Genomic DNA, 26347 nt, shown 5'->3' with positions numbered 1-26347 from the left:
CAGAGTCCGCCTCCCCCGGGGAAGTAGGACGGTCAGGGCCTAACTCTGGAGGAATGCGGGAGCTTCCGGCAGGTCCCTCCGCAGGACTCAGAAGCCCCTGCCCTAGGGGTCAGGCTGTGGGGTGCCACCCAGGGGCCCTGTGGGCAGGTGGTCCTTTAGAGGGGCACCAGCCCTCACCGATCCCCGGGGAGCAGCACGCACTTACATGTCAGCACTGGGGGCGGCCTCCGGGCCTGCAGGGGGATCAGGAGCGTGTGCGCTGACTGGGTCTCCACTAAGATAAAGTCATCAAAATCCCCAAGGCAGTCGGGAAAAAACTGGACAATGTACTGGCAGGTCATTCCAGGAGCCACCATTCCACCTTTTCCTGGGAACATCCCTGTGGGTGACAAAAGTGACAATGAGACTCTGGAGACCAGGTAAAAATTCCAGGACCTGGGGTGGGGAGGGCAGTGATGGGGTCCACCTGGGATGGTCAGGGAGGGTCATGCCTGGCCCTGTGGCTTAGCAATTACTTTGTGGGCAGCAGACAGACACTTGAGATTTCTAGGGAGCAGAGGGGCCACGATCAGAGTTGTTCTTAAGGAGAACACCGAGTCACAGGAGCAGAAAGGCTGGCTGGGAGGCCAGTGCCGCGGCCTAAGTGAGGAACCAGGGTGCAGTGATGGTGAGCAGAGCAAGGACAGGACCGAACTGAGCTTGGGGGTACGATCCAAGGAGGACCTGTCAGGCTGGGCGGGGGCGCTCTGCTTGGAGGGCAGGCGGGAGGCCGCCTTGGAGCACGAGGGGTGCAGCCTCAGGAGTCACCCGAAGCCCCGTGGGGACGTAATCTCGGGCAAGGCCAGCATACAATTTCAAGGATGGGCAGGCCACTCCACCCTGAGCTCACCCAATCCCAGGGCGAAGTAGGGCGTGGAGGGAGGGAGGACTCGAAGGTGGCGGCTGGTGGATGTGGTGTTCTGCAGGGAGATCACCATCTGTGCAGAGACAAAAGCAACACGTGTGGACACAGGCCATGAAATCTGGGGCTCACATAATAATATGGGAATGGGGTGGGGCTTGGCCCATGGGAATGAAATGAGCTTGGCCCCGTGTTGGTAACTGTTGAGCTGGTGAGGGGTCCATGGGGTTTCAGGTGACTATTCTATCCACTTTTGTTTGTTTTTAGAAAAAAAAGAAACTACAAGGTAAGCATGAAGGTGGGGGTAGATCTGACCCAGCCTCTGTCCTGTTTAAAACCACAGCAATGTTTGTTTTTAAATGCTTATTTTTATTTATTTGGCTGAGCCGAGTCTCCGTTGTGGCATGTGGGATCTTGGCTTTCTGACCAAGGATTGGACGTGGGCCCCCCACACTGGGTGTGCTGGGTCCCAGCCACTGGGCCACTAGGCAAGTCCCCAGAATCACAGCTATTGTTTATTGGGCTTCTCCTATGTGCCTCCTCGACTTCCCAATGACCAGGGAAGTGAAGTGAAAGTCGCTCAGTCGTGTCCAACTCTTTTGAAAGGTGGGAACTACCTCTATTTTAGGGCAAATAAATTGACGTCCAAAGAGCCTCCTTCACTGGAAAGTAAGAGTGCTGAGAGTGAGCCCAGGACCCTGAAGCTCTGCCTCCTCACCTCTCACTCACCGCTCTTTCTCCACATAATCCATTTTTTTGTTGTTGTTGACCACACCACGTAGCATGCAGGATCTTAGTTCTCCAACAACCAGGGATTGAACCTGCACCCCTTGCAGAGGAAGCTAGGAGTCTTAACCACTAGACCACCAGGGAAGTCCTCCAATATAACCCTTTGAGCCACTTCTTCTCAAGGCCCCAGGGGTGCTACCTGTATTCAGGGTTGTAACTGGGCCTCTCTCCATCACTCAGCCTATCCCCCTCATTAAACCCTGCCTTCTGTTCCCCGTCCCTCAGATCGGGTAACCCCTAAGGTCTCAGCACCTAGAACTGAACTCACACAGTGCTGACCCCCAACAGCACTCGGCACAATGCCCAGCAAGGAAGAAGAACTCCACGCACGCACACACCTTTGGCTCCTATTTTGCGAAATATTACACTGGGAAAGACATATGAATTATAACACGACAAGCCATTTTTCCAGCTTAAAAAGTAAAACATGAAAAACACAGATGAAGCCTGGCCCCAGCCCCACACCAGATAACAGCTCCATAAATTTGAAGCATGTCTTCATACTTTTATTCATAGGGGTGCATTCCTAAATCAACATTTAAGTCCATTTTTGGCCAGCACAACAGACTGCCTCAATCCACCTGTGAACCAGATCCAAACCGGAGAGACCCATGTTATAATTTTTATTTCTCCAATATTAATGATGATGAGCATCTTTTCATAAGTTTGCTATTTTAGGTGTCCTCTTGTGTGCTATGTCTGATCACAGTGTCCATTTGCCATTGTGTACTTTTTTTTTATTGACTTGCAGAAATTCTTTATATATTCTGAGCACTAACATTTTATAAGGTATATGTTATAAACATACCCAAGTATTATAACTTGTATTATCTTTTGATGTATTATCTTTAAAATTTCAGTACACCAGGCGTCATCACACCCTACTTCCCACCTCTTAGAGCTCTGATTGCTGTCAGACTTGGGTAAGGGGGAGTCAACTACAGAATCACATCCTAAGGGTCTGCTGTTTTCAGGCCCTTCTGATGCCACGTGTCACAGGCCAGGTTCCCCATAAAGTGAAATGTTGTATCAGCTTTAAAATTTTAATGTATTTATCAACCTTTAGGTTCACAGTTTATACTTTAGTGTCAAGCAATCTCAGATCTCCTATATTTTCATCTTCACTTCTTGCTTGAGATCTTTGCTGGAAAGAATTTTGTTGAGGCTCTGGAGTGAGGTAGGGATTAAACTATTTTCCGTATGGCAAGGAAACTAATTCCATTTTGCCTTTTCATATCTGCACACATGCACAGACAGCCCTGGGAACGGTTCCCTCAATCTGGATTTTCCCAAATACAGGGCTAGCTTGCAGGGGTCACTACGAATCGAGGTGTTCATGACAGCAGCTGCCCTTCATGTCCATGGAGGCACATCTCTAGAGAGCCTTGCTCCCAGCCACACAAGCCAAACCCCTGACCAAATGAGGGGCAGGATCCAGCAGTTTATGAAGGGATGTCCCGTGGGACAAAATAATCAATTGCACTGACCAGGGTTCACATTCTCACATTCTCGTATTGGCTCTGCCTCCTTCCACCCCCTTTCCTCACTCTTCCCTGGAATTGTAAACAAAAGCACATACGCTCACTTATGGGGAATCTGGGCTGTGACACTTGTCATCAGAAGAGTCTGAAAACAGCAGATTCTGAGGATGTGACTCCGGAGTTGATGTTCTCTTGTCTGACGGCAAGCGGAACTCTAGCTGCTGGGAAGTAGGGTGCGATGACCCCTGGGATGCATCACAATCACGAAGGTTTCTTCCCCATGATCAACTGAAATGACGAGGTGCAGGCGGAGGGAGGTCAGGCACTGAATTGTGGTAGCTACAGCATGGTTGCAAGGTCTGGGCAAACAGTAATTATAAGGACTGTGAAGGGGGCTGGCTTTCCTTAAATGCACTGGAAGCCATAGAGGAAAAAAATGGTAGGCTTAGGGCAGCCAATTCAAGGGCCACCATGAAGACATTCCTTGCATTCCTGGGTTACACGCAATCTGTTCCTGGGGTATGTGTGTGCGTATGTGTGTGTGTTTTCTTACTTAGCTTTTTACTTAGTATTTCTGAACCTATGTTCTTTTTTTTTCTTTCAAATGTCTTTTAAAGTTACCAAAATATGAAAAGAAAACAAAAGAGAAAGTGTATCAAACATAATAAGCTCCTGGCTTACAAGGTATATGGATCTCCATTCCTACCGCAACTCCTTGGCCTCCAGCACTTGCAGCCCACGTCCCAGTCTGCTCCTTAACTCAGGACAGATAAGTCCTCTCACAGCTCCAAAGGACAGAGGATGGGACGGCCCACCTTCTCCCCCAACTGCCCAAATGATACATTATTTGTTTATTTATGCCAGGCAGCTTGTGGGATCTTAGTTTCCCAACCAAGGGCTGAACCCACACCCTCAGCAGTGAGAGCATGGAGCCCTAACCAGTGGACCACCGGAGAAGTGCCTGAGTCTACATCTTTAAGCAAGACTGGCTATGGCTCTCACTGTCATACTTTCTTACTTGGCTTTGGTTCAAGGTAGTACTAGGCTCTGTCTTAGTCTGAAATATAAACTGGGTGGCTTATGAACAACAGGAATGTACTTCTCACAATTCTGGAGGCTGGAAAGTCCAAGATCAAGTGGCCAGCAGGATGAAGGCCCTCTTCCATTCATAGCTGGCAACTTCTCACTGTGCCCTCAAGGGGCAGGAGGGGCAAGGGATCTCTCCAGAGCCTCTTCAGAAAGGCACTAGTCCCATTCAGGAAGGCTTCATGCCCATGCCCTAAGCACCTTCCCAAGACCTCACCTTCTAATACCATCATCTTTGACAGTTAGAACTTCAACAAATGAGTTTTGGAGGGACACAAACATTCAGACCATAGCAGGCTCATTCCCTAAGGATGAGGATATGGTCCTTTTTCTAGTCTAGGGATTAGCTTGAATGTTTGGTGGTATATACCTGTAAAATGATCTGGGCATGGAGTTTCCTTTGGCAGGTTTTCTTTTTAAGGTATTTTCATCAAATTGGACAGCCACATAGCTGAAAGAGTCAAAGGGTTCTACAAAGCTCTAAAAATAGAAATCCTGCCATCTTCCCTTGCCTCCACACCCGCCATTTCCCACACCTAGATGAAAACACTTTTTCCTCCTTTAGCTGATTATTTTGGAAATTACTTCCATGTCTCCAGATGGCGTGCTAATTTTTTTGTTTGTTTTATGGATGGATGATATGGATATTCTCTTTCCTCACCCATAACCAGCTTAACCGTATGCCATCCTACTATCCTTCCTACCCTCATCTTCTGGATGCAAATTATGTCATACTCATGGTTAAACTGGCTTTCCTGGGGGCTCAGCTGGTAAAGAATCCGCCTCCAGTGTGGGAGACTCAGGTTCAATCCCTGGGTCAGGAAGATCCCCTAGAGAAGGGAAAGGCTACCCACTCCAGTATTCTGGCCTAGAGAATTCCATGGACTGTGTAGTCCATGGGGTCCCAAAGAGTCAGACACAACTGAGTGACTTTCACTTTCTTTCATGGTTAGATCAGTAATTAATGTTTATGTTACTGGTTGCTATGTAAAAAATATTCACAGCTGAGCATGAAATTCTCCCTTGAACAATTTTTGTTTCTTCTGGAGTTAATCAACCAATTATTTTGTTTGCTATGTACTTATCAGTGATTTTTTAAAATTTATTTTAATTTTTTTGGCCACACTGCATGTGGGATCTTAGTTCCCCAACCAGGGATCAAACCCACGCCTACTAAATTGGAAGGTGGAGTCTTAACCACTGGACCACCAGGGAAGTCTCTCCCTTATCAATAATTTAATCTCTTTCCACTACCCTACAAGGCTCTTCTCAAGATGTCCCGGATGTATCAGGGACTCTGATCAGTGTCACCCCCACGGGTCAACTCCTCTTATTCTGGCCTCTTCTAACCTGGACTGGGCCACCTGTTATACCTACTGCTGTCACCCAGGACAGGTCAACCCCTGTAGCAGTTTTCAGACACGTCCACGAGTTCTTTGACACTCCTCCCATTGAGACGTGAGGTCTTCCCCTCAAATCTGGGCCAACCTTAGGGACTCACTTGGACCCTGTAGCAATGCAGAGGATGCAATGACTTCCTCTCCTACTGCAAGGGAACCTCCAAGGTTAGGTCATAAACAGTGATGCAACCTCCCTCTTGCTGATAGGGAACTCACTTCAAAGCTCTGATCATTCACTTTGAGCTGCCTGATTACCCTGAGGCGGAAGCCCAGGCCACGCAGAGAATTCACGTACAGACTCAGCTGACAACCAACATCAACTACTTTGTGACTGAAAATGTCTCAGCTGGTTCCAGTCCTGTCTTTCAGGTTACCCCCAGGCACTAACTTTTTCTAGCTAAGGCCTCAAACACCAGGGAACAAGCCCTTCCCACTGGGCCCTGTAAGAATTTCTGATCCAAAAAAAATTCTATAGGCATGATAAAAATGGTTGTTTTAAGTTATGAAGCTTTAGGACTTCTCTGGTGGCCCAGGGGCTAAGACTTCACACTCCCAATGCAAGGGGCCCGGGTTCAATCCCGGGTCAGGGAACTAGATCTCACATGTCGCAACTAAAAGACCTCGCCTGATGCAACTAAAGACTCCACATACCACAACTTTAAAAAAAAAAAAGAGAAGACTCTGCATGCCATAACTAAGACCTTGCACAGCCAAATAGATAAATATTAAAAAAAAAGAAAAAGTTGTTAAGCTTTGCAACAGCATTAACAGAAAAGCCCCTTAACCATTACTAAGCTGGGCCTTTCCTTTACCGGCCTCCTATGTTGGATCTCTTGTTTCCCACATACCAAGCCTTCCTCTTCCTTGGTTTACTCACCTATATAGGGAAGCATGCTCCCCACAAGTTTCCTGAGAAATGGTGCATGGGACATGTATTTTTAAAGACTTGAAAAGTTTGAAAATGTTTTTATCCTTAAACCGTATAGTTAAGCAAGGTAAACAACTTATGTACACAGTCATATTGCCCAAGAGATGCAAGGTGCAAATTTCTAAGAGATGTCACCAGATACAATTCCATTTATAAACAGACTGTGAAGGACTGTGTTTCTCCTTTTGGGAGGCATGCTCTGGGGAAACTGGCCACTGTGCTCTAAGGAAGGGAAGAGAAAGTAAAGGATATAGCTGATGTGGAGAAGCCTCAGGGAGAAGAGCTGAGGTCTCAGCCAAAAGCCAGCATTAACCACCACACATGTGAGTAAAGGAGACTTTGGCTCTGGTCTCTTGGCTGAGTCCCCAGACAGCACACAGAAGAGAGAAACTCTCCTCTCTGTGTCCCCCTGATCAGAGAGCAAACTGCTATTTCACACTGTGAAGTCTTAGGGCGGTTTGTTGCATGGTCATAGAAAGTGGAACGCTGGACATATTAAAAGAGACTCCAATGAAAGTTGCCCTTTAAAACCATGTTGGAAGGGACCACTTCAAGTACTCCCTTTCTCTGCTTTCTTCTGTCAAGTACTTTTAACCACAAATGCTGATCTGAAGCCCCAGAATGTAATATATCTGAGCTGTATGCCTCCCACTGTATAAACACTCAGAATCCTGCAACTGAACAAAGAGTCACTGTGGTGATCTGAACTGGAGGCTCAGTAAACTATTAGATGCAGAAACTTTCACAAATCAACGTTATTCCAAGATTCTTCAGATGACTGTGGGTGGAGGGAGCTATAGGCATGGAATGAGAGGAGGCATGATGGAATTAGACTGTAATTAGAGGTATCATCATGAAGTCATGATTTTAAATATATAAGCACGTGGATATAGAAATATGCATGCATATATGTGTGTATATATATATACACCTCTCTCTCTATATATATATGTGTGTGTGTGTGTGTGTGTGCACGCTTAGACGTATGAAATTGCTGTATTTTCGCCTCTAAACATTTTAAGGACTTAAAAGCAATGACACCCCAGTAGCAAATAGCAGATCTAGTGCTTAGATCTTGGTTTCTAAATACCATTCTCCACTAAAAGCAACCAGAGCTTCTGGAACTGATGCCAGAACTGGGACAAATGGAGTACAAAATCAGCCTGGAACATCTTGTTCCAGAATGCAAGGAAGTGCTCAAGAAACTGCTAGGTCACATTAAAAGAACACAGAGACACTTTACAAGGCTCCCACTGGACAAATCTGGGATTCTTTCAGAGGCAAGATGGGTACTGACTTTAAATGAAATGATTCATTTTTGGCTAGATTAACATAAGCTTCGTTAATCTGAATGACTCTAAATAGATGTGCCTGCACTGACAAAATGAACACAACACAACAGCCAACATGTTTACAGTATGGCTACGTACTTTGAAAAAAAAATGAAATAACTGATTAATCATGGGGGGAAAACCAATTGCTTAACTAAAATTGACCAATCTTATTCTCTTGATTGGACCTACACTGACCCCAAAACTGGATACAGAATAGGTTCCAAATGTCTCTTGTAAGATTTACATTGTATTTGACACTCCGGTGTTTAAGTGCAGCTGTGGGCTCAAGATCAAACTGACATTCAGTAATGATTCTGCATCAGAGGCTAAAGCCCTCAGGGTTAAATCCTCTTCTCCAGGAACTTCTGACCAAAATGGGGAGAACTGAGACGTTTTTAATGAGGAAAACGGTGCAGGCCTGACCTAAGATAAAGACACCAATAAAGGACAGTCTGTCACATATATTCCACAATTGATTTCACAAGGTTTTCTGGGAAATTCATTTTAAAAATTCTGAAACTGTTTTGATACCATCATTCAGACTACTTAAGAACAGACTGTCCAACTGGCCTCTTTTTTACCACCAAAATATGCAGACAAGATTCACTGTTCCCAGGACTTCCTTTGTGGTCCGGTGGTTAAGAATTTGCCTGCCAACGCAGGCAACACCAGTTCTATCCTTGGCCCGAGAACTAAGACCCCACATGCTGCAGGGCAACGAAGCCCATGCACTGCAACTACTGAACCCATGCACCCTAGAGCGCATGGTCTGCGACAGGAGAAGCCACCGCAATGGGAGGCCTGCGCACTGCAACGGGGACCCAGCACAGCCAAACGTAACAACAAAAGTTTTTAAAAAGATTCACTGTTCTCAGACCATAGTTTTTTTCCTCTCCCCTCTCAGTTACAAGCGCTCTCTTTGCCTTTGTTCACTAACAACAATGTATTGGCCATTATTCGTCAAATAAGCATGCAGACCACTAATTCCTCCGTCAATGAGTTTTCAAATATATGAGTATAGTATACTCTGCAGTGTGCTGGCAAATGCTTAATGATCAGTTCTTGGGGTTGGGAGAGCTCTGATTTGGTAGTTGTTTGCTGATTTCAGTGGTGTAAAAACCCCCAATATGGTCAATTTCAAGACCAATGTGACATCACTGAGCAGGGACTTGGGAAGAGATGCGCACGGTCAGCGCTCATGGGCTAGTAGGACCTGGCTCCAGCACACCGTGGGGTACAGGCACATCTCAGAGACACGGTGGTGTTAGTTCTACATTTTCTTACTTCCCTCTTCAAATTTAGTTGATGTCTTCTTTTACATCTTCACTTTTATCCTTCTGCTGTTCATTGTAGTTATTATCACTTTCACAAAATTTGTAAAATTAGGACTATTTCAAATATATTTTCAAATTTCTAGGCATAAAGTTGTTCATAAACCTCGTTATCTTTCTAATGTCTGTAGGATCCATAATGATGTCCTCATTTCTCCGATACTGGTAATTTGTACCTTCTCTCATTTTGATCAGTTTTGCCAGGAACTTATCAGTTTTATTAACCTTTTCAAAGAATTAACTTTTGGCTTTGTTGAGCCTCACTATATTTGTTTTCTATTTAATTAAAATGCTTTCTTATTTTAATTATTTCCTCCCTTCCAGCTTCTCTGGGCTAAATTTGCTATTTTTTTCTAATTTTTGAGACGTGTACTTTGATCACTGATTTTCAGACTGTCTCTTTTCCAATATACGAACATAAGTCTATACATTTTCTTCTAAGGATACCTTTAGCTACATCCCATAAGTTTTGGTGTTCCATTTAAAAATTATCATTATTTTCTATTTTCTAATTTCTATTATAACTTCTTTGACTCATAGTCTAGTTCAGTTCAGTCGCTCAGTCATGTCCGACTCTGTGATCCCATGAAACACAGCTTGCCAGGCCTCCCTGTCCATCACCAACTCCCGGAGTCCACCCAAACCCATGCCCATTGTGTCGGTGATGCCACCCAACTATCTCATCCTCTGTCGTCCCCTTCTCCTCCTGCCCTCAATCTTTCCCACGTAGTCTAGTAATAAATTGCTTAACCTTCAACTATGTAGGGGAGTTTCTAGTTAGTTATATATTTGTTATTCAGTCTACTTGGTCCAAACACTGTATGTTTTCAGTCCTTTGAAATCTGTTATTTCCTTTATGATCCAGGACATAAGACAATTTTGGTAACATGTTCCAAGTATACTTTTAAAGAAACTGTACACTGCAATTGCTGGTTGCAGTGTGATATATAACTCAATTAGATATAGCTTGTTAACTATATTATTCAATTCTTCTATGTCCTTACTGATATTTTTGCCTACTTGCCCTTTAAGTTTCTGAGAAAATGTTAAATCTCCTGTTTGTTATTGGTTCTGTTTTTCTTCTAGACTTACAAAATTTTGCTTATGTATTTTGAGGCTGAGTTATTAATATATGTAGATATTAAATACCCGAATCTTTTGAGAAAAGATTTTTTTTAAACCTTTGGTCAGTATGAAATGTCCCTTTTATTTCTACTAATGCTTCTTGTGTTAACATCTACTTTCTCTAATATTAGCATAGCCACACCAGGTTTTGTTTTTTTTTTTTTTTGGTTGTAGTCTGTCTAATATCATTTCCATCCTTATATTTTCAATACTTCAGTATCTTTTTCATTTTTCAGGGGAAAGTAATTCAGAACATTTTCTTCAAGCCAGGCAGGAACTTATAACAGTTCGTGTGTAACAGACATCACAGTGGAGATTTGTATTCGTATTTCTAAAAGTTATCTCATATTAGTAGCATTTAATTAGTTTTGGTTTTTCTATCCAGTCTGATGATCCTTCTTCATCTTTTCTTTTTTTGGGGAGGGTGTTTTTTTGGAGGATGGGCATGCCGTGAAGCTTGCGGGATCTTAGCTGCCCAACCAGAAACTTAAAACCATGCCCTTGGTAGTTAGTGAAAGCGCAGAATCCTAACCACTGAACTGCCAGGGAACTCTCTGATCTTTCTCTTTTAACTGAAGTACTTGGTCCATTTAATTACTTCATGCAATTATCAAAAAATCTGAGTTTAAATCTGTTTTTATTTTTAACGTGAACAATACTATCCACCATGCTCCTTTTTTCTTTCTTGTCTCCTATTAATCAAAAATTTAAAAAAAATTTCCATTTCTCCTGCTATTACCTTGTTACTTTCATATCATTTTACTATTTGAATAATGATTAGACCAGACACTACAAAAAGCAACCTTGAATTACTAAAGTTTCCACATTAATTATCACTTACATGTTTGTAAGACAATCCAAGGATCTTGGAACACTTTAAATCCACTTACCCCTCTAAGTTGTTATTAGAAGTCCCTACATATATTTAAAACACATATTGTTATTAATAGTAACTATATTATTATTATGGTTATGTTACATTTAATATTAATTTAGATGTCTACACAAATTTACCCTTACTGTTGCATTTCTTCTTGCATTTCCCTACTCCCATGTGGTATAATTTTCGTCTGACTAGAGAATTCCTTTGATTCAGGTCTTCTGGTGATGAATTATTACTGCTGATAATGAAGTATCAGTTTTTATTTGTCTGAGAAAGATTTCATTTTTTTTTTTTTTTTCTGGGCGATGCTATGCAGCTTGCAAGCTCTTAGTTCCCCCACCAGGGACTGAACCTGGGCCCTCGGCAGTGAAAGTGTGGGGTCCTAACCACTGGATGGCCAGGGAAGTCCCTATCTTCACCTTTAAAGAATATTTTCACTAGGTTTAGAATTCTAGATTGCAAGTTACTGTCTTTCATTGCTTTGAAGCTTCCATTCCAATACTTTCTTGCTTCTATCATTTCTGTTAGAAGGCAGTGAGTCTTTTTCCTCTAGATGCTTTAAGTTCCCCCCAAATCCTGTCTTTAGTTTAGAGCAGAACTTTATTATAATGTGTAAATATATAAGTATAGGTGCAAGGTACAGTTTTCTTTATTTCATCCTGCTTAGGGTTGTTAGTGCTTTATGACTTGAAGTCTTCATTACTTTTGGATCATTCTCACCTATTATTTCTTCAAATACTGCTTCTGTCACATCTCTCTCTCCTCTTTTTCTGGGGCTTCAATTAGGTAACAGACTTGTTTACTATGTCCCATATTTTTAATGTGATTTTCTATATTCCTTCATCCATTTTCTTTCTGCTTCAGTCTAACCATTTCCACTGACGTATCTGCAAATCTTCCCTTCATCTGTGTCTAATTTGCTATTAAGCCTTTGTCTTGAGTAATTTCAGTTCTAGAATGTTCTTTTTTTTTTTTCCGTGTAGATTACTCAGGCTATCTAATTGCAATATTGCCATAATTGGAAGTCACCCCAGAACACAGTTCAGTTCAGCTGCTCAGTCATGTCCGACTTTTTGCGACCTCGTGGACTGCAGCACGCCAGGCTTCCCTGTCCATCATCAACCCCCAGAGCTTGCTCAAACTCATGTTCATAAAGTTGGTGATGCCATCCAAACATCTCATCCTCTGTCGTCCCCTTCTCCTCCTGCCCTCAATCTTTCCCAGCATCAGGGTCTTTTCCAATGAGTCAGTTCTTCACATCTTCACATCCAAAGTATTGGAGTTTCAGCTTCAGCATCAGTCCTTCCAATGAATATTCAGGACTGATTTCCTTTAGGATGGACTGGTTGGATCTCCTTGCTGTCCAAGGGACTCTCAAGAGTCTTCTCCAATACCACAGTTCAAAAGCATTAGTTCTTCAGTGCTCAGCTTTCTTTATGGTCCAGCTCTCACATCCATACATTACTACTGGAAAAACCATAGCTTTGACCTTTGTTGGCAAAGTAATGTCTCTGCTTTGTAATATGCTGTCTAGGTTGGTCTTAGCTTTTCTTTCCAGGAGCAAGTGTCTTTTAATTTCATGGCTGCAGTCACCATCTGCAGTGATTTTAGAGCCCAAGAAAATAAAGTCTGTCACTGTTTCCATTGTTTCCCCATCTATTTGCCATGAAGTGATGGGGCCAGAGGCCACAATCTTAGTTTTTTGAATGTTGAGTTTTAAGCCAGATTTTTCACTCTCTTCTTTCACTTTCATCAAGAGGCTTTTTAGTTTTTCTTCGCTTTCTGCCATTAGGGTTGTATCATCTGCATATCTGAGGTTATTGATATTTCTCCCAGCAATCTTGATTCCAGCTTGTGCTTCATCCAGCCCAGCATTTCTCATGATGTATTCTGCATATGAGTTAAATAAGCAGGGTGACAATATACAGCCTTGACGTACTCCTTTCCCAATTTGGAACCAGTCTGTTGTTCCACGTCCGGTTCTAGCTGTTGCTTCTTGACCTGCATACAGATTTCTCAGGAGGCAGGTCAGGTGGTCTGGTATTCCCATCTCTTTCAAAAGTTTCCACAGTTTATTATGATCCACACAGTCAAAGGCTTTGACATAGTCAATAAAGCAGATGTTTTTCTGGAACTCTCTTGCTTTTTCTATGATCCAATGAATGCTGACAACTTGATCTCTGGTTCCTCTGCCTTTTCTAAATCCAGCTTGAACATCTGAAGTTCACGGTTCACGTACTGTTGAAGCCGGGCTTGGAGAACTTTGAGGATTCCTTGGCTAGTGTGTGAGATGAGTGCAATTGTGCAGTAGTCTGAAGATTCTTTGGCATTGCCTTTCTTTGGGATTGGAATGAAGACTGACCTTTTCCAGTCCTGTGGCCACTGCTGATTTTTCAAATTTGCTGGCATATTGAATGCAGCACTTTAACAGCATCACCCCAGAACACATATAGTTGTTAATGCTTTATTCTGGGACATTAGATTTATAAGAGTTGCAAAAACAATCCAGGGAGCTCCCATACACTCTTCATCCAGCCTCCTCTTACATGACCATCTTAGACAACAGAATAATGACCGAGACTATTCAGAAATTAAGCTTGGTACAATATATTAATGAAACCACACAATTTATGTGGCCTTCTCCAGTCTGTCCACTAACATCCTTTCTCTGTTTCTGGATCTAATTCAGGAACTCGAGTTGCATTAGACTGTCATATCTGCTTAGTCACCTCCAACCTGCGACAGTTTCTCAATATTTCCTTGCTATCCATAAACTTCCATGACCTTGAACCTTTTAAAGAGTACATGTCAGTTATTTTGTAGAATGTTTTTCTAAAATGTCCTTCAGTTTGAGTTCTCTGATGATTACTCCTGACTGGACTGAGATTATATTTTATTTTCATGAGTATCACAGAGCTGATATGTCCTTCCCAGTATATTATATTAAGGTTATATGCTATTGGTGCATTTTATTAGTGGTGATGTAAACCATAACCACTTGCTTAGAGTGGTGTCTTCCAGGGTTCTCTACTGTACAGTTATTATTTTTCCTTTGTAATTACTAAATATTTGGGCAGAGACTATGGAATTATCTGTTTCTGCTCACTTCTACCTAGTAATTTTAGCAGTTATTAGTATGTCTTGCCTATAGATTTTATAGTGTGATAATTACTGGTAGTTTTTAAATTATCATTCTTTCTACATTAATTATAATCCTTTCAGAACAAAAAGTTGTCCCTTTTCTTCCATTTATTTATTCAGATATTTACTTATATTAGTATGGATTCATGGATATTTATTTAATTCTTCAAGTTATAATCTAATACCGTTATTATTTGTTTAGTTGCTTGAGTTGTTTCTCTTCTGGCCACTGGGAGCTCTGTGCCCTTTTGACATGCCCTCTCCCCTCTTTTTTTCTTCCTCTGTCTCTAAGATTTCCTTACTTTCTGGCACCAAAAGATGCTCTGCATTCATCTCTTAGTTACTCTACCTCAACCCTGGAATCAAACAGTTTCCCAAGGAGCCCAGTGCTCTTTTTTTTGGGAGAACAGTAACCAAGATCTGGAGACAGCAGGCATGCTAAATGTTACTGGGGTGTCATTATTTCTGTCCCTCAGTGGATACAGCAAGGAAACATATCCTGTGTACTAACCAACACATTCACATACATCTCTATTTACTCTTGTATTTATCCAATTATGTGTGTGTTACACTCCCCACACATACACACCCATATTTTTAAATCATGAATTCATATTTATACTTCCAAATACAATCTAGCAGTACAGAGTTCATTCTAGCATTCCTCCTTTCCTTATTTATAACTTCTTTTTGCAACAGTGAAAAACCTAATTCTCATTCACATATATTTTTTAATTTAAAAGGTTTCATTAGGTCCAGGATCCAGACAGCAGAGTAGAAGGACGTGAAGCTCACCTCCTTTCAGATATATCAAAATACATCCACATGTGGAAGGATTCTCACAGAATATCTACGGAACACTGGCAGAAGACCTCGGACCTCTGAAAGGGCAAGGAAATCTCCAGGGAACTGGGTATGACAAAAGAAAAAGAAAAAAAAAAAAAAGGAGAGAGAGAGAAAGGAATCAGAATGTCACCCGTGGCCAGGGGAGGGAGCTGTGAAAGAGGAAAGCTTCCTGCCTGTTGGGAGGTCTGCCTGCTGGCGGGGAGAACTGTCAGGACAGAGGGCGTGCTTTCGAGCCCTGGATGAGAACACGGCAACTTGTTTGCAGAAGCTAGACTGGAGAGAGACCTGCACGGATGGCCAGCGCCTCTGCTCCGCACTCGCCAGTCTCAGACGCACGTCTGCTTGGTACGGGTGGGGGCTGGGCGGGGAAGCCTGGGTTTCAGAGATCAGACCCAGAGAGGGGGCTAGGGGTGGGCTGTGTGGAAACAGGCTGAAGAGGCTGGAATCCGATGCAACTGCACTTCAGAGAAGGAAGCCTGGGCAGCATCAGAGGCCAGGCACCACTGTGAGGGGAGGGGCGGAACCCATCGCTGCAGCCTTTCTCAGGCAGCAGAACAGGAGTGCGGTCCAGAGCCTCCCCCTACCCGCTGCTGCCCCTGGGCTTCAGGAGCTGTCTTGAGCTCCAGGAGCAGCCCCTAACTGCCGCCACAGCCCTCGCAAACTCCAGGAGTGGCTGTGAGTCCACTCCCACTGTGTGTTCTGGGGGCACACGTGAGCAGCCACTGCCTCTGAGAGCTCCAGGCCCAGGCACCGGCTGCAGCATCATAATGGCCAACACAGGCTGAGAAGAGGTGACAGGCATCCATGCTGAAAACAGTCCTTGTACCAAAAAAAAATACTAAACCCACACAAGCCACACAGGAACACTCCCACAGACAAACAGCCCTCCAAGACCACAGTAAATAGATGCTTTTCATAAACTCAGAGAGCAAGAGAAATATAAGTAAAATGAAGAAGCAGGGGAACCACTCCCAGTTATAAGACCAAGAGAATTCCCTTTCCCTGAAAGAATAAACAATGAAACAGACCTCTTCAGTCTAATGGACACTGATTTCAAAAAGGAAATAACGAAAATACTGAACAAATTAAGAAAGGGTATCAACAGAAATGCAGAGTATATTGTTAAGAGGAACTAGAAACTCTAAAGAGGAACCAAGAAAAATTATAAAACTCATTTCCGAGACTAAAACTGAACTAACGGCAATGAACAGCAGAATAAATAATGCAGAAGAACGAACAAGTGATCTTGAGGCTAGAATAAGGGAAATCACCCAATCAGGACAGCAGACAGAAAGCCAAATGAAAAAAATGAAAATAGGAGATCTATGTGATAATCTAAAGCATGCCAACCTATGCATAATTGGGATTCCAGAAGGGCAAGAAAGAGAAAAGGGGATTGAAAATATATTTGAAGGAACTATGGCTGAAAACTTCCCAAATCTAGAGAAGGAAACAGATACCCAGGTACAGGAAGCACAGAGAGTCCCAAACAAGGTAAACCCAAATAGACCTACACTAAGACATAAAATAAAAACGGCAAAAGTAAAAGATAAGGAGGATTATAAAGGTAGCACCAGTAAAACAAAGAGCTAATTACAAGGGACCCCCCATAAGGCTGTCAGCTGATTTCTCTACAGAAAAGCTGCAGGCCAGAAGGGAATGGCAAGATATATTCAAAGTCCTGAAAGGGAAAAATCTGCAACCTAGGATACTCTACCCAGCAAGATTATCGTTTAGAATAGGAGGGGAGAGAGAATTTCTCAGACAAGTAAAAACTAAAAGAATACAGCAATACTAAACCTATCCTAAAGGAAATAGTGAAAGGTCTTCCCTAAATAAAAAAGAAGAAAGAATCTATAGGAAAGAGAAAATCACTACTGGAAAGCAAATCACCCAAATAAACCAGTACATGTGTGCTAAATCACTTTAGTTGCGTCCAGCTGCTTGGGACCCATGGACTCTAGCCCTCCAGGCTCCTCTTCCATGGGATTCTCCAGGCAAGGATACTGGAGTGCCATGCCCTCCTCCAGGGGAACTTCCGACCCAGGGATCAAACCTGCGTCCATTATGTCTGTCTCCTGCATTGGCAGGCGGGTTCTTTACCACTAGCACCACCCAGGAAGCCCAAAACACAGGGTTTTTAAAAAAATAAAAATATTTTGGTGAAAGTGATGAAACAACAATGAACAGCAAAAGGATGAAAAGAGAAAAAGAAAGGGACAAAGAAGAAACAAAAATCAACTGGAAAATAAGGTTTAAAATGGCAATGTGCATATCTATCAGTTATTACCTTAAAGGTCAATGGACTAAATGCTCCAGTCAAAAGAGACAGAGTGGCAGACAGGATTAAAAAAAAAAACAAGAGCCGGCAATACGCTGCCTATAACAGACCCACTTTAGAGCAAAGGAAACACACAGATTGAAAGTAAGGGCATAGAAAAGGTATTTCAGACAAAACAGACTTTAAAACAAAGGCCATAAAGAAAGATACCATATGATGAAAAAAGACAAGAGGAGGATTTTATACTCGTTAACATAAAGGCGCCTAATACAGGAGTACCCAAATATATAAAACAAACATTAACAAACGTAAAACTCCTAGAAAAGCTCATAGGCAAAACATTCACTGACATAAACCATATCAACGTTTTCTAAGGTAAGTCTTCCAAGGCAACAGAAATAAGACCAAAAATAAACTAGTGGGACCTAATCAAAGTCGCAAGCTTTTGCACAACAAAGGAAAACTTAAAAAAAAAAAATTTTGAAAAGACAACCCACAGAATGGGAGAAAATATTTGCAAACCATAGGACCATTAAGGACTTAATTTCCAAAATATACAAAGAGCTCATACAACTCAACAACAAAAAAACAAGGAGACCAATCGAAAAATTAGCAGAGGACCTAATTAGACATTTGTCCAAGGAAGAAATGCAAGTGGTCAGTCAATAGGCACATGAAAAGATGCTCAAAATGATGCTCAACATCACTAATTATTAGAAAAATGCAAATCAAAACTACAATGAGGTACTGCCTCACACCAGTCAGAATGGTTATCATTAAAAACTCTACAAATAACAAATGCTGGAGAGGATGTGGAGAAGTCTCTGCCATTGGGAGAAAAGGGAACTCTCCTACGTTGTTGGTGGGTGGGAATGTAAGTTGGTACAGCCACTATGGAAAACAGTATGGAATGTTCCTCAGAAAACTAAAAACAGAATTACCAGCAATCCAACTCCTGGGCATATATCCAAACAAAACTCGAATCCAAAAAGACAAACACACCCCTATGTTCACTGCAGCATTATTCACAACAGCCAAGACATGGAAACAATCTGAATGTCCATTGACAAAGGAATCAATATAGCTGTGGTGCTTATATACAATGAAATACTACTCAGCAATTAAAAAAGAGCAAAATAATGCCATCTGCAGCAACATGGATGCAACTAGGGATTATCATACTAAGTGAAGTAAGTCAGAAAGAGAAAGACAAATAACATATGATGCAACTTAAACGTGAAATCTAAAATATACCACAAATGAACCTGTCTATGAAAGAGAAATAGAGTCATGGACAGAGAACAGATTTGTGGCTGCCAAGGGGGTTGGGGGGAAGGATGGAGCTGGAGGTCGGGGTTAGTAGATGTAAGCTATTACATACAGAATGGACAAACAACAGGTCCTACTGTGTAGCACAGAGAACTATCTTCAGTATCCTACAATAAACCTCAGTGCCAAAGAGTATTAAAAAAAAAAGTGTGTGTATGTATAGCCGAACCACCTTGCTATACAGCAGATATTAACACAACACTGTAAATCAACCATAATTTTAAAAAATCCCCCAAATTACAAAATAAATAAAAGGTTTCATCAGTGTCAACACAAGTTTATGAAAAAAATGATATTGTGTGTCCTTCCCTGAAATGTGCTAATTATGTATGTTTTTCTGGGCAATGAGTGGTTTCTTCCAACCATACAGACTCAAAGATCCTACTCATAATCATTATACTGTACTTTAATTTTAACATTCATTAACATATACTTGCCTATATATTTAAACAGTCTGCATATTTAGCAACCTTTTAGAGGAACAGATATCTTTAAAACTGCTTGTAAGCTCTCACTCACCACCTTATCCAAACCCCTGGGGAAGATGGCAGATGAAAGGGAAGAGAAGGATGCAAGCTCAGCCCCTCTCACAAAAACACCCAAATCACAACTAACTGCTGAACAATTATCGATACAAAAAGCTAGGACCTACCAAAAAAGGGATCCAAAGACAAAGAAAAGCCACAATGAGACAAGAGGAGGAATGCAATCGTGATAAAATTAAGTCCCATACTTGCTGGGTGGGCGACCCACAAACAAAGCCGCTGGGAGGTACACACACACACGTTATGTTTTTATACAGCAAAATGGGGCTCCTTTCATTTGTTTTTGATTTACTCTGTACGAGGAGCAAGCAAGGCTAAGTGGTAGACCGGTATTCAGGTAATTCAGTCAACAGACCTACCATCTGTGAGTACTAATACCAAAATGGTTTAAACAAACCTAGAATTAACCCCTGCCCATGTGGCTTTCAACCTGGTGGGAAAGATAAATAAAAGTGTGCCACGAAAGAATAAAGGCAGGAAGGGAAGACGGTCCCACACAGCCGGTGCTCGCCTACTCTCCAGGCCCCACAGTGGGCACCTGCAGGTCCTGTAGAAATGTCTTTTGTCCCCCCAGCAGCTCTCCCTTGCCCATTCCACGCCCAAAGTGAAATAATGTTAGCTCTCTTTCTCTGAGTCTGCCAACCTCACCATCTCTGAAATGTGATGATCAGACACAGAAGTCCCAAACACACAAGTCCAAAAGAAACTGTTATGTTCAAGTAGACAAATGCTTTCTTTAACATTTAGCCTAAATGGCATATCAGCATGCTTTTGTACACTGGAAAAGAGTGGATAAGAGCTCCTAAAGAATTATGGATTTGCAAGTGCTCTTTACACTGCAAAGTACAATGCATATGTGTGTGAAGGGATTGTCACCATTAAACACAGCTACATTTATACCTAATGAGCAGAACTGGTGACTCCCAAGCTTGGTCTTGACCCGATTCTCCAGGATGGAGGAAGGCAAGCATCAGTAGCGAAGCTGGGAAAAGGAATGAGGAACAGTTCTACATACAGCTCTTGAAGCTCACTGGATATAGTGTTAAGTGAAAAAAGCAAGGTGCAGAGGAGAGTAAGGACTGATGCTTAAGCTGAAACTCCAATACTTTGGCCACCTGATGTGAAGAACTGACTCATTTGAAAAGACCCTGATGCTGGGAAAGATTGAAGGCAGGAGGAGAAGGGGACAACAGAGGATGAGATGGTTGGATGGCATCACCGACTCAATGGACATGAGTTTGAGTAAACTCTGGGAGTTGGTGATGGACAGGGAGGCTTGGCAGGGACAGGGAGTGCTGCAGTCCATGGAGTTGTAAGAGTCATACACGACTGAGCGACTGAACTGAACTGAGGACAGTAAGTAGAAGACAGCATTCAAATATACCTACATATTTGCCTATGGTTTCAAAAAGAAACAATGGAAGAACCCAAACTAATAGAAACAGTCATCTCCAGGAGCAAGGAGAGTAAAAGGAAGAGGGGAAATAAATGGAAGTTTGAGGGAAGGTTTTTCTAAAAATCAGAAAATCACAGATAATAAATGCAGAAAGAATAGTAGAATTTGAAGTCACCATTTTATAACCCTTAATTAAAAAAAAAAACTGATCTAGGCAACAGCCATCTAATGCTACTAAAGAATTAAATGAGAGATTGGTAAGATCTTTATAAAGGGTAATTTAGGTTCATAACACCTGAAGCCATTCATCACTGATAACGGGAAAACCATGTATCACACTCTTCCTGATGGGATGCAGCAAGAAATGTACTCTCCCACCAAAGAAGTATTCTTGCCAAAAAAACAAAAAAAAAGAAAAAAAAAATCTTGAACATGAATTTAATCAAGCTTATGTGTCTAACAAGTTTATAGAAAATATGGAGGATAAAAGAATATGTTTAACATCACCGTAATAAAGCAATTAGCAAGAGTCAAACTGAGACAGAAAGCAGAGAAGGACTTGAGGTCAACTCCTCTTACAGAAACACCTGAACCACAACTAACCACTGAACCACCACTGACAAAAAAGATTTGAACCTACCAAAAAAGATATTCTACCACCCAAAGACAAAGAAGAAGCCACAACAAGATGGTAGGAGGGGCACTTCCACCATAATAATCAAATCCTATACTCGCTAAGTGGGTGACCACAAACTGGGAAATAATCACATTGCAACTGAGTAAGAGTTCTGACACCTGCCCCCCGTCAGACCCCCAGCCTGGGGGTCTGATGTCTGGAGGAGGCGCTCCCAGAGCATCTGGCTTTGAAGGCCAGCAGGGCTTGAGTGCAGAAGCCACACAGGACTGCCGGAGGGCGCAAAAACGACATGACACGTGCACCGGAACTCAGAACAAGGCAACAGCTCCTAGGAGCCCGGGCCAGGCCTACCTGTGGGTCTCAGAGGGTCTCCCGGGGAGGTGGGGATCAGCTGTGGCTCACTATAGGGGCGAGGGCGCTGGCGGGGGACACCCCAGGGAACACCCGCTGGTGCGATCTCTGAGGGCGTCATTTTGGCATTAAGACCCGGCACCACCCAATAGGCTGCAGACCCCGGTGCTGGGACACCTCAACAACAACAGGATGGGGACGCAGCTCTGCCCATCAGGAGACAGGCTGCTTAAAGACGGCCTGACCCCACGGCTGCCTATAACACACCTCCTGACACGGGCCTGCCCGTCAGAGGGACGGGACCCAGCGGCACCCGCCAGTGGGCAGGCACCAGTCCCTCCTCCTGGGAGGCCTGCCCAAGCCCGTGGGCCAACCTCACACACCAGGGGACAGACACCAGCGGTAAGAAGAGCTAGAACCCTGCAGCTTGAGGAACAGTGACCGGAAACAGAAAGTTAGACAAAAGGAGACGACAGAGAAACACAGCAACTGCTACACGCAACTCTAAGCCAGGAAACTGGGCCACCTAGAAGAAATGGACAAATTCTTGGAAATATATAGCCTTCCAAGACCGAACCAGGGAGAAATAGGAAATATGGACTGTCAAGACAACTCATATGTACTGAAATTGAAACTGTGATTTTAAAACTTCCAACAGGACTAGATGACTTCACAGGCAAGTTCTATCAAACATTTAGAGAAGAGTCAACACCTGTCCTTCTGAAACTCTTTCAAAAAGTTGCAGAGGAACCAACCCGTCTAAACTCATTCTATGAGGCTACCATCACTCTGGTACCAAAACCAGACAAAGATACCACAAAAAAAGAAAAGTACAGGCCAATATAACTGATGATCATAGATGCAAACATCCTCAACAAAATACTAGCAAATCAAATCCAACAATACATTAAAAGGATCATACATCATGATCAAGTAGGCTTCATCCCAAGCATGCAGGGATTTTTCAAAAACCACAATTCAGGCAGTGCGATATATCACATAAACAAAGTGAAGAATAAAAAACATACACTCATCACAATAGATGCAGAAAAGCTTCTGACAAAATTGACCACCCACTTATGAAAGCGTTTCCATTAAGTGGACATAGAGGGGAAACTACTGAAAGGAAAAAACTGAAAGGATTTCCTCCAAAATCAGGAACAAGATAAGGATATTCACCTTCATCACTTTTATTCAACATAGTTTTAGAAGTCCTAGATCCATGGCAATCAGAGAAGAAAAAGAAATAAAAGGAATCCAAATTGGAAAAGAAGTAAAACTATCACTGTTTGCAGATGACATGATACTATACATACAAAATCCTAAAGACTCTACTAGAAAACTACTAGAGCTTATCAATGAATACAGTAAGGTTGTAGGATACAAAATTAATATACAGCAATCTCTTGCATTTCTATATACTAACAATGAAAGATGAGAAAGAAAAATTAAGGAAACAATCCCATTTACCATAGCATCCAAAAGAATAAATTACCTAGGAATAAACCTACCTAAGGAAGCAAGAGACCTGTACTTTGAAAACTATAGGATGCTAATGAAAGAAACTGCAGATGACACAGATGGAAAAATACACCATGTATATCCTTGAATTGGAAGAATCAATACTATCAAAATGACTATATTACTCAAGGCAATCTACAGAGTCAATGCAACTCTTATGAAATTACCGATGGAATTTTTCACAGAATTAGAACAAAAATTTTATAACTGTGTATGGAAACACAAAAAGACTGAACAGTTAAAGCAATTCTGACAAAGAAAAACAGAGCTGGAGGAATCAGGCTCCCTGACTGCAGGCTAGAATACAAAGCCACAGTAATCAAAACAATATGGTACTGGAACAAAAACTGAAATAATCAACTGAACAGGAGAGAAAGCCCAAAAATAAGCTCATGCACCTATGGTCAATTACTCTATGACAAAGGAGGCAAGAATACACAGTGGAGAGACTTCCCTGGTGGTCCAGTGGTTAAGACTCTATGATCCCAAGGCGGGGGGGCTGGGTTCAACCCCTAGTCAGGGAACTAGAGCCCTCATACCACAACTAAGACCCAGTGCAGTCAAATAAGCTTTTAAAAAATAGAATATACAATGGAGAAAAAACAGTCTCTTCAATAAATGATGCTGGAAAAACTGAACACCTACATGTAAAAGAATGAAATTAGAACAATCTCTAACACCATACACAAAAACAAACTCAAAATGGATTAAAGATCTAAATTTGAGGTTAGATATTATAAATCTCTTAGAGGAAAACATAGGCAGAACACTCTTTGACATAAATTGCAGCAATATCTTTTTCAATCCACCTCCTACAGTAATGAAAATAAAAACAAAAGTAAACAAATGGAATCTAATTAAATTTAAATGCTTTTGCAGAGCAAAGGAAACCATAAAAAAAAGACACCCTACAAAATGGGAGAAAATATTTGCTAATGAAGCAACTGACAAGAGGTTAATCCCCAAAATATACAAAAATAGCTCATTCAGCTCAATATCAAAGAAACAACCAAATCAAAAAATGGGTGGATGATCTAAATAGACATTTTCCCAAAGAAGACACACAGATGACCAAAAAGCACATGAAAAGATATTCAACATCACTAATTAAGGAAATGCAGAACAAAACTACCAGAGGTATCACCTCACCAGTCAGCATGGCCTTCATCGAAAACTCTACAAGGACTTCCCTGGTGGTCCAGCAGTTAAGAGTCCGCCTGCCAGTGCAGGGGATACAGGTTGATCCCTGGCCCAGGAAAGAGCAGCCCCACTGGCCGCAACTAGAGAAACCCTGCGCACAACAAACAAGACCTAGCGCAGCCATAAATAAAGGAAACAGAAAACCTCTACAAACAATAAATGCTAGAGGCAGTGCAGAGAAAACAGAACCCCCATACTCCACTGGTGGGAATGTAAACTGGGAACACCATTATGGAGAACAGCATTGAGGTTCCTCAAAGCTAAACGTAGAACAACCATATGATCCAGCAATCCCCCTGCTGGGCATGTATCTAGAAAAAATGTATCAAAAAGATACATGCACCCCAGTATTTACTGCAGCACAACTTATAATAGCCATGACATGAAAGCAACCTAAATGTCCATAACAGATGAAGAGATAAAGAAGAATAGATACCTATGTATTAATAGAATAGAATATGACTCAACCAGAAAAAAGAATGAAATAACGCCATTTCAGCAACATGGATGGACCTAGAGATTATTATCTTAAGTGAAGTAAGTCAGATAGACAAATATGACAAATAGCATATCATTTATAGGTGGATTTCTAAACAATTATAAAAATGAACTTATTTGCAAAACAGAAACGGACTCAGACTCCAAAAACAAACTTACAGTTATCAAAAGAAAAAGGTAGGGGGAGTATCCATAAATTAGGGATTAGGCATTAACATACACACATTCATATAAAAAAGATAATCAATATAGACCTACTGTATAGCACAGTGGACTCTACTCAATATTCTGTAATAACCTAAATAGGAAAAGAATTTGAAAAACGATGCATGTATATGTATAACTGAGTCACTTTGTTGTACACCGGAAGTTAACACAACACTGGAAAACAACTGTACTCTAATATAAAATAAAAATTAAATTAAAAACAAGCAGTAAAGCCGGGGCTTCCCTGGTGGCTCAGTGGTGAAGAATCCACCTGCCAATGCGAGAGACACGGGTTCGATCCCTGACCCAGGAAGATCCCACATGCCATGTAGCAACTAAGCCCGTGGTCCACAGCTTGAGAGCCACAACTACCGAGCCCACCTGCTGCAACTGCTGAAGCCCTGGCGCCCTCGAGTCTGTGCTCTGCAACAAGAGAAGCCATCACAAGGGGAAGCCAGGGCACCGCAGCTAGAGAGCAGCCTCCACTCTCCAGTTAGGCAGAAGTCTGCACAGCAACGAAGACCCAGCACCGCCAAAAATAAATAAATAAAATCAAGCAATGAGCCAAATTTAGACTGGAAGAAATTACAGTTTCTTCTACAGACAGACGGCCTTTTAAAAAATAAAAGGATGGAGGAATTATTAAAAAAAAAATGTGGGAGAAATAAGAGATACTCTAACCAAACGCAATATTTGAATTCTGATTTAAAGAAACCAGTTATAAGTTGACTTTAAAAAAAAATAAATGGATAAAAATCAGACATGAGTGGATATTAGCTGATATTAAGGAATCACTGTTAACACTGCTGGGTGTGATGATAGTTATTCTTTAAAAGTCGTTACCTGGTAAGAGATACTCACTAAAGTATTAACTGAAGAATGACATGCTGTCTAAGCTTTCCCCCCTTAAATACTCCAGTGTACGCATGTGCACACAGATCCACATACAGGAAACTGTGGGGGCAACAGATGAAACCAGACTTGCTGGATGCAGGTAGGTAACTACCGAAGCTGGGTGATGGGCTTATAAGGGAACGTGACAGTCTTTTCCCTAGTTCTGTGTATGGCCTGTGTGTGTGTATGCATGTTTTTAAAGTCCACAGCAAAGACTTTTTAAAAATAAGGAAGCAGAGTGGG

The 26347-nt window shown here is 42.0% G+C and overlaps 1 protein-coding gene across 9 annotated transcripts in view; it reads right to left on the bottom strand.

Moving 5' to 3' along the window:
* Nucleotides 1-26347, bottom strand: part of DLEC1 (DLEC1 cilia and flagella associated protein) — a 96107-nt gene that overhangs the window by 39162 nt on the left and 30598 nt on the right. For all 9 annotated transcript variants that reach the window (XR_006337506.1, XR_006337505.1, XM_043885818.1 and 6 more), the window contains 2 exons: nt 890-977; nt 206-379 (listed from right to left, as the gene is read on the bottom strand). Coding sequence is in view for 7 of the 9 variants with exons in the window: in XM_043885818.1 (XP_043741753.1) it covers nt 206-379; nt 890-977 (262 nt within the window). In the remaining 2 variants the exon portion in view is untranslated. The remainder of the gene's footprint in view (nt 1-205; nt 380-889; nt 978-26347) is intronic.

Source organism: Cervus elaphus, chromosome 24 (genome assembly GCF_910594005.1).
Source record: "Cervus elaphus chromosome 24, mCerEla1.1, whole genome shotgun sequence".
Taxonomy (NCBI): Eukaryota; Metazoa; Chordata; class Mammalia; order Artiodactyla; family Cervidae; genus Cervus; species Cervus elaphus.
Note: the sequence above shows the minus strand (reverse complement) of the source record. Positions and strands in the feature narration are given on the sequence as shown.